The 14,502-nt window shown below is 30.5% G+C and overlaps 1 protein-coding gene and 1 long non-coding RNA gene across 3 annotated transcripts; one reads left to right on the forward strand and one right to left on the reverse strand.

Annotated features, from left to right (window-relative positions):
• Positions 1–293: 293 nt before the first annotated feature.
• On the forward strand, positions 294–1,973 carry LOC107889137 (ankyrin repeat-containing protein BDA1-like). Of its 2 annotated transcripts, none has more exons than XM_016813466.2 (2): positions 294–944; positions 1,076–1,973. In XM_016813466.2, the coding sequence occupies exons 1-2, from the start codon at positions 378–380 to the stop codon at positions 1,115–1,117; spliced, it is 609 nt and encodes a 202-aa protein (XP_016668955.2). In that variant the 5' UTR covers positions 294–377; the 3' UTR covers positions 1,118–1,973. The 2 variants fall into 2 exon arrangements, with proteins under 2 accessions (XP_016668955.2, XP_016668954.2); XM_016813465.2 differs by having other exon boundaries at positions 299–944; positions 1,057–1,973.
• A 2,067-nt stretch (positions 1,974–4,040) lies between these two features.
• On the reverse strand, positions 4,041–10,100 carry LOC107889138 (uncharacterized). The gene is made up of 2 exons (XR_001681663.2): positions 4,645–10,100; positions 4,041–4,315 (listed from the first exon to the last, which is right to left on the reverse strand). It is a non-coding gene; the product is annotated as an uncharacterized lncRNA (long non-coding RNA).
• Between the last annotated feature and the right edge of the window lie 4,402 nt (positions 10,101–14,502).

The raw sequence follows: 14,502 nt of genomic DNA on the forward strand, positions 1-14,502 counted from the left end.
TAGAGCTTCCTTCTATTTTCGCAATAATTTGACATATTAAGAAGAATGGTTTTTTTTCCTTCTTTATCGGCTCCCTCCTTCACCCTATTGGCTGAGATTTTTGACAATGAAAATACAACCTTGTTGACTCCAATAGGCATACTTCAATTTGGAAAACACTAAAATCAATGGAAGAAAGTACAACCTTAAATTTTACGGCACTCGAAGACCAAGACCAAAAAGATATACGTATATTTGGGTGTCCTTTCTATCCACATGTTGTTTCCTTGTTGACTCCAATACACCACGTCTTTAGTCTTTTTAGTTAATTGCTGTAAGTGGACTTAATTAAACCCTTTCAGTTTCTCTCTTATTGTCTATCAATCCTTCCTCCTAAGATGGATGAAAGTTTGAGAACAGCTGTTAGTGATTTGTATTCATTAATTCAAAGAAATGGAAATGTTTTGAGGAGTTTTGATGAAGTGGAGTTTATGGAAACTCCATTACACGTAGCTGCAGAAGAAGGATGCATTGGGTTCGCAATGGAGATGATGAACTTAAAGCCATCATTTGCCAGGAAGCTAAACCAAAAAGATTTAAGCCCAATTCACATTGCGGTTAAAAAAGGGCATAAAGAGATGGTGTTACGCTTCCTAGAGATCGATAAAGATCTTGTTCGTGTCAAAGGGAAGAAGGGTAAGACTCCCTTGCACTTGATAAGTAAAGTTGGAAACCCTGATGGCTTGGTCGATAGGTTTTTGGAGGTTTGTCCCCAAAGTATCAAAAACGTTACAACTAGGAATCGTACTGCTTTGCATATTGCAGCGGAAAAGAATAGATTGGACTCTTTCCAAGTTCTAATTCGAACACTTAAAAAGAAAGACTACTGTCAAGAAGTAGTGAACAGGAAAGACGAAGATGGCAACACTGCACTGCACATAGCTGCTATCAATAATCAACCCCAGGTTCGATCCATCATCTCTTGTATATAATTAATATTACATGGATTGTTTTGTATTTCATGGTTGACTGGTTGTTGCTTCTCTTTTTTAATATCTCAAATTATTAACTAAATAGATGCTCAAACTACTACTAGAATGCAAAGCTGATAAGCATGAGACCAATGAGGCTGGTTTGACGGCACTGGAGGCAGCGCATCAATAGAACAATATTGAAAGCATTATCATTCTGCGTGATTGTTTTAGTCCACGAGTTTCCAACTTTAAATATAAGTTGAAGAAAAAAATTGGCAGGTATGTGGCAAAGGCATCATCGTTAATCTTTAACGATGTAGACAATATATCAAGCGAGGACCGCAGTACCTTACTAATAATTTTAGGACTGCTTCTAACGGCATCCTTCCAAGTGGCCATTAGCCCGCCCGGTGGTGTTTTGCAAGGAGAAAAATTCTCGAAGTCCAAAGGATCATTTGATGCAAATGCACCGGGGAGATCAGTCTTGGGTGCAGTTAACTATCTTCGTTTCTTTGTTCCAACTTATTTTGTGTTTATGACAGCATTTTTCTTAACATTAGACCTCCTTAAACCTTTTCCTGTTGGTTTTAGGACTGCACTTCAAATATTGCTTGCAGTTTTCGCATTATGCTTCCATCTATCAATATGTTTCATAGCGCCAACTCTTTTAGCAGCGAATATTATCAAAATAGTTTCGATGTTATTTGGTCTTTTGTTGGTGCTGGTGGGCATCACTAATCGGGTGTCAAAACTCAGCATTTCGATTCTGGGATTTGGGTTATGCCCATGGATATTAATTTTTCTCATAAATGAATTTTGGGAAGGAACCATTTTAATTGTAGGATATTGTTTATACTCCATGATCCTATTCTTAGGCGGTAGTGATCCTCTGCGGTTGATTCTGTCTAGTATATTCTTAGGATGTTGGTTATTCATTAGTCTATGTAGGTTCTGCATAAAGCGATGTTATGCACGTTGTAACTCGTAAAAAATCAAATTTATAGTTATTCTTATTTTCAACCTACTTGTTTTCTGTTAATTTTTTATAGTATTTTAATTAGCAAAATAGTTAATATAATATAATTTAATTTAGTAAATAATATGAGTATCAAATAAAAATTTCATTACCATCTTATTAATAGTACTTAATATGTAATTATTATTATTAATCAAAGAGCTCATTTGTTGCAAATATGCAATTAAAAAAAATGAATTCATTTAATTTGTTTCAAAAAATACAATAAACAATTTCAAATTTTAGAAACAAAACACGGTAAATATCTCATAATTTTTCATAATTTACCTACAATAAAAATTTTGTTAGATTACAATAATAATATAATTAAAATAAATATAAACTATCTAAACATAAAAACATACAAATTAAAAAAAATAGAAATAGAAACATACATGATTAGTTCATTTCAAACAGCCTATAAAATTTAATCAATATTTTAATAAATTAATAAAAATTGTCAAATAAATAATTAATAAAAATTAATATATAATTGCATTAAAAAAATCACAAAACACTAAACTAAACACTAACAATTTATATAACCTAATAATAAATTACTAACAAATTAATTATAAAATTATTTTTTTTAAAAATTACATTACTAAAAAATCACAATACCCTAAACCACTAAACACTAACAATTTGTAACCTAATCCCATAAATTATTAATAAAATAAATAATTATAACAAAACACAAAACACAACATTTTATAATAAATTACTAACAAAATATTTAAATAAGTTTACATTACTAAAAACTCACCAAATACTAAACTAAACACAACAATTTATAACATAATCCTAAATTACTAATAAACTAATTTTAAAATAATTACAAACATAAAAATTTATAACATAATCCTAAATTACTAACAAATTAATTTTAAAATAATTATAAAAAAATTACATTCATACAAAATATTAACCCAAAACCATAAACACTAAACATAAACAATTTATAAATAATAATTAATAACAAAAAATTTAACAACATCTTAATTAAACTCTTTAAATTATAAACAAAATTATTTACTAAAATAATAAATTACCTTTTTTTTTTCTTTCTTCTTCTTCTTCTTCTCTCTCCTTCTTCTTCTTTTTTTTTCTTCTCCTTTCTCTCCTTTCTTTCTCTCTTTCGGTGGCTGCTTCAAACTTCAACTTGGGGAACCATGCTTATAAGGTCCCCATTTACCATTTTTTTCCCTTGAAGGGACTATACTTGTGCAGCTGACAGCGCCAGGGGGGCAGCGGCAAAAGGCAGCAGAAGGGGGCTAGGACGGGCAGCGACAGAGGGCAGGACGCGAGGCGTAGGGGGAGCTGAGGTGTTGCGCCTATCTGTCAGGCTCGACCATTTTCGGGTATTCTTTACCCATATTTTGACCCGTTTACCGTATTTTTACGGGTATATAAATTTAAATATTTTTAATAAAAATAAAATAATAATATTTTATTAAACCAAAAAATAATTTAATATAAAAAAAGGGTTGCGCCTGTCAGATAGGCACGAATAACTTATTTGGATATTTAATTTTAATATATTTAGAAAAAAAAAAGTCGTAATTAGATATTGGGCTAGTCAAATTTGACAAACAACTTTAATTGCTGGGGTTAGATCACTAGGCTGCAATTGGGCGGAGTTAGATTACTAGGCTAGGATATCTCTATTTGAGTATTCGGCTGAAGCCTGCAGTTAATTCGGATTTTATTTATATTTTCTACTTTTTCATATATAATAATCATTTAATTATATGTATGTGAAGATTTGATTGATAGAATTTGTAAATGTGAAAGATTATTTTTTTAATTATTTAGAATTAAGATTAAAATGATAAAATTTATAATTATTGATGATTAAATATGTTAATATACCAGTTAGAAAAGGTCACGTCATCATTTCTTTTAACCATTTAATGGAGAGTAACCAAAATAGAAACAATCTAAAACATTAGTAACGAAATTGGAATTTTTTATAGTTTGGTGACCCAAACAAAATTTACACGAATAGTTTGATGACTAATAGTATAGTTTTCTCTTTATTTTATTTTTATTTGTTATTTTTAATAATTAGATTTGTGAAAATAAAATTCATTGTAACTAATATAAAATATAAAATCTGTAAGACCCAAATTTTACTCGGGCCCAAAATAAACAATCCAACAAACACAAAAAAAACCACTTACAAAACAAGCCCAAACCAAGCCCAATCTAACCCTAGCCCTAAGTTAACAGAAAAAAACAAAAATACCAAAACCCTAGGTGTGCCGCACCTAGGGTCTTCTGACCAGCAGCCTCAGCACAGCCTCTGCTGCCACCCACGTGCTGTCTGACACCCTTCAACCACCATCTGCAAAGAAGAAAAGGAAAGAGACAGAAGCCATGTGCAGGAACAGTAACAAAGAAGCAAAAACGCAATAGCAATGAACCATAATCAACAGTAGCAAATAGGCAGTGAATCGGCTATAAAGCCACCAAAACAAACGATTGTAAGGGGTGATTTTTGAATACAAAAAAATACTGTATTACACGCATATTTCAGAAATCAAAAGAAAAAAAAAGGGTTGATTTTGATTTTCTCTTCTTTTTCTTTTCGTTTTCCCTTTTCTTTTTTTATATTATTACAAATCTATTTTCAAGCAAAAGGATAAAATAAAAAAAAGAGCAGAGAAAACTTACCCGAGTCCGATCTTGCGTGACTCCGACCACTGTCCACGGTGGAGCCAAGGCTGTTCGGCGATGGTGCGATGATGGGTTTTCAAAACCCTAGCAGAAAAGGAAAAAGGAAAAAGGAAGGGGAGGGGCTACTCTCTGTTTTTAGAAAAAAAGAAAGGAAGAAATGAAAAAAAATTAAAAAAAATTTGGCTTTAACAGCCCTGCAAAACGACCACGTTTTGCTTCCCCCCCGCCTTAAAACGTCGTCGTTTAGGGGGGGAACCCGCGCGACCCGACCCAGGTAGTGGAGGATTCGCGTGTTTTCAGACGTATGGGCTATTTACGCCCTTAGTCCTTCCACCTTTGGGGACGTTTCAAATGGGATCCTTTCTGTTATTTCCATTTCAGCCTTAAAATTTTATTTCAGTTTCAATTTAGTCCCCCAATTTAGCCCATACACGCTGCGCACAAGGGACCAAGGATATTTTCCCTTTTGGTCGCTATTAGTTTTTGCGCATTACGTTTTAATCCTCCACTTTGTTTTTCATTTCCGATTTCCCCCTTTAAAATTTGTTTAGCTTCCAATTGTGGTCCTTATTACATAGTTTCAACTTTTACTATTATTTTTCCTTTTATAGATATTTTATTTTATTTGTTTTGTTTATATATTTTATTTTTGTTTACTGATTTAGGTATTTAGTTATTATTCTTTGGTTCTTTAATATTTAATATTGTCTTTAATTTTTTTATCATATATTTTTATATTTTTCTTATATTTTATCTCCTCTTTTATGTTTTTATTTATTTCTTATTGTCATAATTATTGTTATTTATTTACATACCTCTTCATTGCCATTTTATTACTACTATCTTTATTATTGATATTATTATTATTACAATTAATTATTATTATTATCATTTCTTAATTGTTTTATTTAATATTTCTTTATCCTTCTATCTATTTGCTTATTTTCAACTTTTTACTTGCTTTTTTTAACTGGTCTGTCTTTTTTATTTCATTTATTATTTATCCTTTTTTATTTCTTGCTCTTATTGTTGTAATTTATATTATCGCATTCGCTATTATTCTATTATGCATATTAATATCGTTTTTATCAAGCATATTATGCCATTATTACTACGAATTTGCGTTGCATTAATATTTACCCACTACATAAAATGTGGTGTTTTAAATAAGCAATATTTTTCATTTCGGGAATTTAAGAAATCTTACCCTCACTTACAGGGTTTCGATGTTCTCGTTAAACCCAGATAGCAAAATATCTCTTTAAAATTCAAAATATATGAATTTTAAATTATAATAAAGATAACATTCCGTGTTTGGAGATTTTAGAGATCGTGCCCTAACGTGCTAGATTTTTATTTTCTTCGTTTGACCTAAATGACCGAATTACCTTTTGAAATTAAAACGCATGGGTTTTGAAAATCAAAAGACAAGTTTATTCTCGAGGTTTTAAAATGTTGTGTCTTAACGTACTGGATGTGACATTTTATTACTTCGGGACAAGGTCTTTAACATCCGTTTCGATTTACGCAAGTAAATTTTTCGTAAAAAATCAACATTAAAAAAGAGGATCATTTTTTTAAATCTTTTCGAGTTTTTAAATTTCAACATTAAGACATTAATTAATCAATTAGGTACCAATCTTGGGAGTTACGAGGGTGCTAATCCTTTCTCGTACGTAACCGACTCTCAAATCTGTTTTTTCAAATTTTGTAGACCAAAATCGCTGTTTTAGTAATACCAAAACATTTTATTAAAATAATCAAATTACGAGGTAATCCGACTGCACCTAAATAAAAAAAAGATTGGTGGCGACTCTTATTTTTTATTTTCACTTTTAAAATAAAAGTCGACTCATTTTTTTCAAAAAAATAGTTTCAACAAAATCCATGGATATTAATATTTCTCTTAAATGAATTTTGGGAAGGAACCATTTTAATTGTAGGATATTGTTTACACTCCATGATCCTATTCTTAGGCGGTAGTGATCCTCTGCGGTTGATTCTGTCTAGTATATTCTTAGGATGTTGGCTATTCATTAGTCTATGTAGGTTCTATTATATTTATTCTTTTTTTCAACCTACTTCTTTTCTGTCAATTAAAATTCTAACACTTCAAATATCAGAGTTCAAATTTCATAAATGATATCTTCTTTTCAAAAACTTGCAATTTGAAAGAAAACAAAAACAAATTTTAAACTTGCATGGGTGCCTAATTCTAGAAAACTGTTATTGATGAATTATTAGAAGAAAAGAATTTGAAACTAAAGGGTTTAATGTCCATAAAAACACTAATTATAAACTTTATTAACATTTCCAAATTATACAGTGTTGGAGTAATCAAATGAAAAGTTATATCAATTGATTATTAATTAGAATTTGTCACTATTTATAGTGATGAGTTATGCCTCTTAAATTCTAAAGTTTTGTCACTTGATTATTAACAAATAGTTATAATTATTCAGGTAGATATCTATCAGATAATTATGTTTATTGCTAAAGATATGACTATCCATTTAGGTAGTTATGTCCTTATGATGTAGATATCTATATTTCATTTACATGACACGCCAAACAACATAGAAACTTTGTTTTTATATTTCCATCAGTATAAAATGTAAACAATCATTAGGCTTCATTGTATCCTTAAGGTTCATCTACTATTAATCTTTTCGCACACTATAATATAAGTGGGGGCGAACAGAACCTTAAAGAAAGTGGCATTGTCTTGAAGCTTTCATTAATTTCTTATAAATTCATTTTATCCCCCCACCAACAATTTTAAGGTTCTATTTTCGTAATTTATGATAAATTAAAGAAGGTATGGCTATTCACTATGCATTCACATGCCACTACAATCATGGTACTATGAGGATGACTTCAGAAAGGGGATAACATTGAGGTCAGTGATTTAATTATTGGCTTAGAAGAAATATTTGTAGCAATAACAACAGATACGTCAATTTTTGGTTTACTATTATTGCATGAATTGAATTTCATGGTTATGTTCTATCGAGATTAGTTATATTATGCAAAAAGTATAAGTGTCTCATGGATTAGTTTTTGATAAAGTCAAATGCTAATTTATTATATACATGATATGCATGCATAGTTATGACTGGTACATAATTATGTAATATATATGATATGCATATATTTTTACAATCATGAAAAGGAGAAAGAAAAGGAGTTAATGAAATTTTTAAGCAATGCAAGGAAATAATGTTTCGGTTGGCCCCTTAAACCGAAAACATATGTTTGTTCAATGATTTCAAATCATGATAACCATGTATATTTAGTAAACTTCCAACCATGAAAATTTATGATTTTTCAAAAAGACAATTCTATACTTATTTATACATTATATGTAGATGTTTGGTTGGAGTTGAATTAAATTAATTCACTCCATTTAATTTGTGAGTGAAATTTTTAGTGCAAAATTATTTTTTTGTGATATATATTTAATTTGATATATGAATTTATTTGTTTATTTAAATCATGATATTAGTAACTAGCATTTAAATGATATTGATGAGCCATCATTTTCATTTCTAAAATGAAAGTTTGTAAATGATCATTATAATATAAATAATTTTTGTTGTTGTTTTTGTTAAATAACCTTAAGCTAAATGGGCTTCATATATGATTGCACCTTTTTTATTTTATGTAATCAGGTTTGAAATAGAAGTGGTTTTGACTAGAAATGAAATAAGTTATATGCATGGTTAATTTTTCTAGTCAACGTAGAATAGTAAAAAGCATTGACCTATATAATAAGATCAATATTCTGGTATGAAATCTCCTAGTGAGAATATATAACGTGATAATCATATATTTGAAATCAAGATGATATTGTACATATTCACGATAGTGCATGTGGTTTTTTTATATACGGTTTGATTATGATCTACAATCTCGTGGTTCTATACAATTTTGAGATGTAGTACTCAACTCAATGCTTAGTATAATGTTTAAGTCTTGAGTTCAATGAGATAAAGTACAACATCAATATGTGACTATTAGCACTATAAAATAATATATATAATATATCATCCCAAGGTAAAAAGTGTTAGGTACTCGTAATGATAAGGGGAAGGATGAGTATTACACTCTTAAGACCCATAACATAAATATGTTAGTGTTATAATTACAAGAGCACTATTGATGGGATCTACCTATGTGAGTGGAAGTGTGGCTGATTCTAGGAGCTTAGGGTTTTAGCTTTGACAACACTCATTAAAAAGAGGTTACAAACACATTACCATAATAGTGTCATTGGATACTATGCATTAATTGGCATTGAAATCACTGTGTGAGATGTGTTCGGTTAACCAAATTGAATAGTTGGTTCAAAGCATAGTTTACTATGCAATTTTGATTAACTTTAACATGTTTTCACTAAGTGAAGGTTCAATCGTAAGACACCTTACACAATTGATTTCCAAATTTATCAAAATCTAGAATATGTTGAAAATGGGAGAGGATTGTTAGAACATTTCCAAAATATATAGTGTTCCAGTAGTTGCAAATGAAAATTTATAAGTAACCAAAGTTATGTCACTTGGTTATTAACCAAAAGTTGTCACTATTTACAGTGATGAGTTATATCTCTTAAATCCAAAAATTATGTCACTTGATTATTAACAAATAATTATAATTATTCAAGTAGATATCTATTGAACAATTATGTTATTGTTAAAGATGTAGTTATATCCCTATAAAGAGACATGAGACCTTTTGTAAATAGGAATGGAATTTCATTTGCGTGACACATCAAAAAACATAGAAACAAAGTTTCTTTTTATTCTTCCACCATCTTTCATATTACTAGATTGTTCTATAGAGAATTATTGTAGAATTTTTTTATAGAAATTGATATTATTGTTATGCTCCACTTAATGCTCAGTTGATTATTTCTGTCGATGCAAAACGTAAATAGTCATTGGGCTATTGTATCCTCAAGGTTCATTTGCCACTAACTCTTTTACATACCATAATATAGGTGGGGCGAATAGTGTTGGAAAAAATTTGGTTCGAAAATGCTTTTCTTACATAATGAAAAATTAAAATTTTGAAAGTCGAGTTAGTTTGTGATATTTATAGCAATAAACTTTATCTGAAATCGCACCTATGTTTTTTGGCTAGACAGATCCTTGTCATTCCCGACTTTCAACTAAACGACCTTCTCTTTTATTCTCGTACCACGAATTGCTTTGATTGTGGGCTCAAACAAATTCAAATCAAACACAATGCAACACCCTAACCCGTATTCGTCGCCGATTAGGGTTACAAGACATTACTAAACAAAAGCACAGTTCCGAACATTTACATATTCACACAAATCATAATCGTATATATATAAAGCATGTAGCTAATTAAATATTAAAAATACATTATTAATTATATTGCAAACACGAATTGTACCTCAAGATTCAATCAAATTCATACCATTTCCATCTCCCAAACTTAAATTTAACATATACTGAGCATATATCATAAATTCAAATTTGATTCATATATTTTATTATTATTTTTATTTTATATTCGAAGCAACTAGCTTGCCACAAGTCATGTTATACATGCTTTATAATTCTACTATTCTAACCATACATATATCTCGTTTATAGCTTCTCTACTTAACAAATTATAAGGAAACTTATTACTCCACAATTCCATGCACATACATTGATACATCCAAACATGAAATTTTAGCAACCATTACTAAATGGTCAAGTTATTCCACATGAATTAATAGACAAAATTATACAAGTACATACAAGCATTACCAAATGATCGAATCTCAATCGTATTTATAACTAATTCATGCAGCACTCATTTGACTAATATTAGTCATTTACTAAGTACCAATGCCGAATCAAAATATGTCAAATTCATATGCTATGCATCATGCTAAAATGTCATTTTCAAAACCAAATTGTTTTTCATCTATTCAGCTAGCAAATTAATTATAAAAATATTTTATACCAATTTCATAACCAAATAGTCATATTAACTAAACACATTAAACTTGACTTAATAATTAACAAATCAACTATAATTCATTAACATTCTTGTCTCCATAACTGCACCAATAAATCCAATTATACAAGCAATGATTTATTCATTATTTAGCTTATCCAATTAAGCCACAACCAAAAACACATTCATCAACCGAATCATTACCCAACCAAAACATGAAACTAAGACACCATACACACATACCATGAGACATACTTCCCAAAATAAGCTTATACCATGCCCGAATATACACAAACATTAACCTCATTAACAAGCCATTTTCGCATGGCTATATATATATACAAATCAAAAGGAACCATATTGAAACTAGCCTATACATGCCACATAATCAAAAACTCAAAGCTTTTGTTTACTGAAGCGATAACCGGATAGTGTGATGACGTCTCCAACAACTTCCAACTCGAGCTGGTCTCTAAAACTCTATAGACATAGGAAGAACACACAGAGTAAAATATGAAAGTTTAGTAAGCCATAAGCAAATAAATCATTTCAATGATATTTATAAACCAATATCAATAAATCGAACTTAACATATCTCAATCACATATACATTCATTGTACTCGTAAATTCACATAACCACATTAAATTACTCCATTTATCTTATTAATCAATGAACGTATAACCATGCTTTCAAATTCGAATAATATCCGTTAGCTCAATCATAAAAATCAAGCTCACACATATTCATTACATCGCCAACCAAACCATGGTCATTTATTACAAATCATATATAAAGTTATATCAACTTCTTCATAAACGTTTCCAAACTCGAACATCCATAATTCCCTTATTCACATAAACCAAAATCGCATACATGAATCATATAGCCAACCAAGATCAACTTTATTTTTACTAATTATATATTACATACAAAGCATACACCAATTTAACCATTTTAATTTCATTGTCTGTTCAAATTTTCAAACCAAGCAGTCATACCTCAAAGCCATGTTTCATGTTTCATAAATCTCATGTCCGAAACATAGGACCACAATTCCATATTATGAGTATATATAATATATCATTCATTGTCATATATTTCACATATGGTCATATGATACATACTCACCTTTCATTTCTGAATTTCATAAATAAATCACACGTACCTGAATTAGATACAATTTCGTATAGATATTCATTTCTCGGAATGCCCGTTGAACCGTTCGGAATCAATAAGGATACTCGGATAGCTCATTAGCTCGTACAATGTCAACATCCCAGACGTGGTCTTACATGTAATCAAATATCGATGCCACTGTCTCAGACAGCGTCTTACACGAAATTAAATATGATGTCAACGTCCCAGACATGGTCTTACATGTAAATCACAAATTGATGCAACGTCACAGACATGGTCTTACACAAAATCACATATCGGAATCCTATGTCATGACATATGTATCCTACACTATTCCTATGGTTCATACGAGGCTTTCAGAAATCGTAATTCAATCGATTCAAGCTCGTAACTAGTTCTCCAATGCTTAATTCAATTTGGCATATACACATTTTTTTTATTTTAATTCAATTCGGCACATATAATACATATACAATCGAATTTAACAACATTTATTTACTTATGAACTTACCTCGTACGGACATGAAAGGATCAGAATGAATACTCGACAATTTTTTACTTTTCCTTGATCCAAATCCGATTTCTTCTTTTCTTGATCCAAATTAAGCTTCAAAAGTGCCGAAAATTCAAATCTTCATCCATGGCTTCATTTTCTTCCAACATTCGGCCAAAAAGATGATAATGCATGGCCAATTTATGAATTGTTTTATTTAATCACATATTAATACTTAATTTATTATTTTAACCTTTATAAAATAATATAAAAGTTTATAATGGTTGTCCACTACCGTCCATGCTAAAATTAAATGGCCTAATTTCATTTTAAGGCCTCCACCTTTAAAAGAACATAGCAATATAGCACTTTAACAAATAGCAAATCATTTTTGTATTTTACGTGATTAAGTCCTTTTATCAAATCAGACACTCAAACGATAAAATTAAGTCACGAAATTTCACACAAATTAATTAACATGATGTAAACACCAAAAATAATATTAAAAAATTTTTGACTCGGATTTGTGATCCCGAAACCACTGTTCCGACTAAGGTCTAAACTGGGTTGTTACACACAAAACCAAAAATTATTTATTTTACTTTTAATAGAAAAGAAAACCTCTATTCAATAGCAACTGGTAGAACTGTTATCATCTATGTTGAATTCATTGGTTTGATTATTTCAATAAGTTTCCGCTTCACTTGCAATTCAGTGTTATATTTTTGCAACTCCTAAATCCTCTAAAGAAATACTGGTTTAGCTCTCAACTCGGCTAAAATAAAGACATCCCACCCCAAAGTCAAACAGGTATTCATCGTTTATAAAGCGAATAGAGATTTTTACCTTAGAGCATCAACCGCAACATTAGCTTTTCCTAGATGATAGTCAATGATCAAATCGTAGTCTTTAAGTAACTCAAGTCACCTTTACTGCCTCAAATTCAATTATTTCTATGTTAGCAAGTATTTTAGACCTTTATGATCCGTGAAAATGTGACATTTTTCTTCGTACAGATAATGTCTCCATATCTTCAAAGCGAAAACCACAGCTACGAGTTTCAAGTCGTGAGTAGGATAATTCTTCTCATGTGGCTTAAGTTGTTGAGAATTATAAACAATTATTTTCCCCTCTTGCATTAGTACACAACCTAAACCATTGGGTGAAGCATCGCTGAACAACACAAAGTCTTGTCCCGATTCAGGTTGGGTTAAAATAGGAGCTTCACTTAACATTGCCTTCAACTTTTCAAAACTCAACTGGCACTTTTCATACCAAAAGAAACTAACATTCTTCTGTAGCAATTTTGTTCACGGAAGGGGTATCACCAAAAATCCTTTTATAGATCGCTGATAGTATCCTACCTGTAACACCCCCTACCCGTATCCGTCGCCGGAATAGAGTATGAGGCATTACCGAGGAGTACAAAAACACTTACAGATAATTTAAATATATTTTCATAACAACTTGTCTCGATTTCATACTATTTCATATTTAAGCTTTACTCACCAAAGTATTTGAAATATCATCTTTATGCAAATATCACACATGAGGTACATAATTCCATAATTAAGAATGAACACATTTATCAAACATATTCCACATTCATATATCAATGTCTCACATTTCCATATATTAATAACCGTCATTTTTCTTGTTTTTCAGATAATTATGTGTAACCATTGATAAGAATGCAATTCACTGTTTCTTCCTGTCAATCACAATTTCAAATGACAAATTCGTGTGAATGAGCTCAACCTCATTAGGTTTTTAAATTCTGTCACTTTGATTCACATACTCATAATTTACTAACATATCCTGTCAAACACAATCTCTGAATGACAAAATCACATAATTGAGCTCAATAATAATAATGATAACATTACTTACATTTCTTTTTCCACATGTTACATTTACGACTTACCAACTTGTCCATTCAAGGAACAGCTTACGGATTTGAGTACATCGTGATCTGAAGCCCGAAGTCTAACTGAAGCACATAAGTGCTAAATGGAAGCCCGAAGGCTAACTGAAGCACATAAGTGCTAAACGGAAGCCCGAAGGCTAACTGAAGCTCACCAGAGCTGAACTGAAACCCCAAAAGGGTTAACTGAAACTCATATGAGTTAACGGAAGCTTGTAAGAGCTAAACAGAAAGCAAACACAAGAATTCGCAACAAATGCTGAATCTCGGTTTACTTGGGTAATTTACCATCAATTCATCTTTTTCACTGAAAGATTGTACTT

This window comes from Gossypium hirsutum, chromosome A09, assembly GCF_007990345.1.
Source record: "Gossypium hirsutum isolate 1008001.06 chromosome A09, Gossypium_hirsutum_v2.1, whole genome shotgun sequence".
NCBI lineage: Eukaryota > Viridiplantae > Streptophyta > Magnoliopsida > Malvales > Malvaceae > Gossypium > Gossypium hirsutum.

What these genes read in the sequence shown, in the direction of transcription:
- LOC107889137 (XM_016813465.2), top strand. Translation starts at nt 378, where the DNA reads ATGGATGAAAGTTTGAGAACAGCTGTTAGTGATTTGTATTCATTAATT. An exon ending in CTATCAATAATCAACCCCAG is followed by an intron (nt 945 to 1,056) that starts GTTCGATCCATC and finishes TTAACTAAATAG; the next exon opens with ATGCTCAAACTACTACTAGA.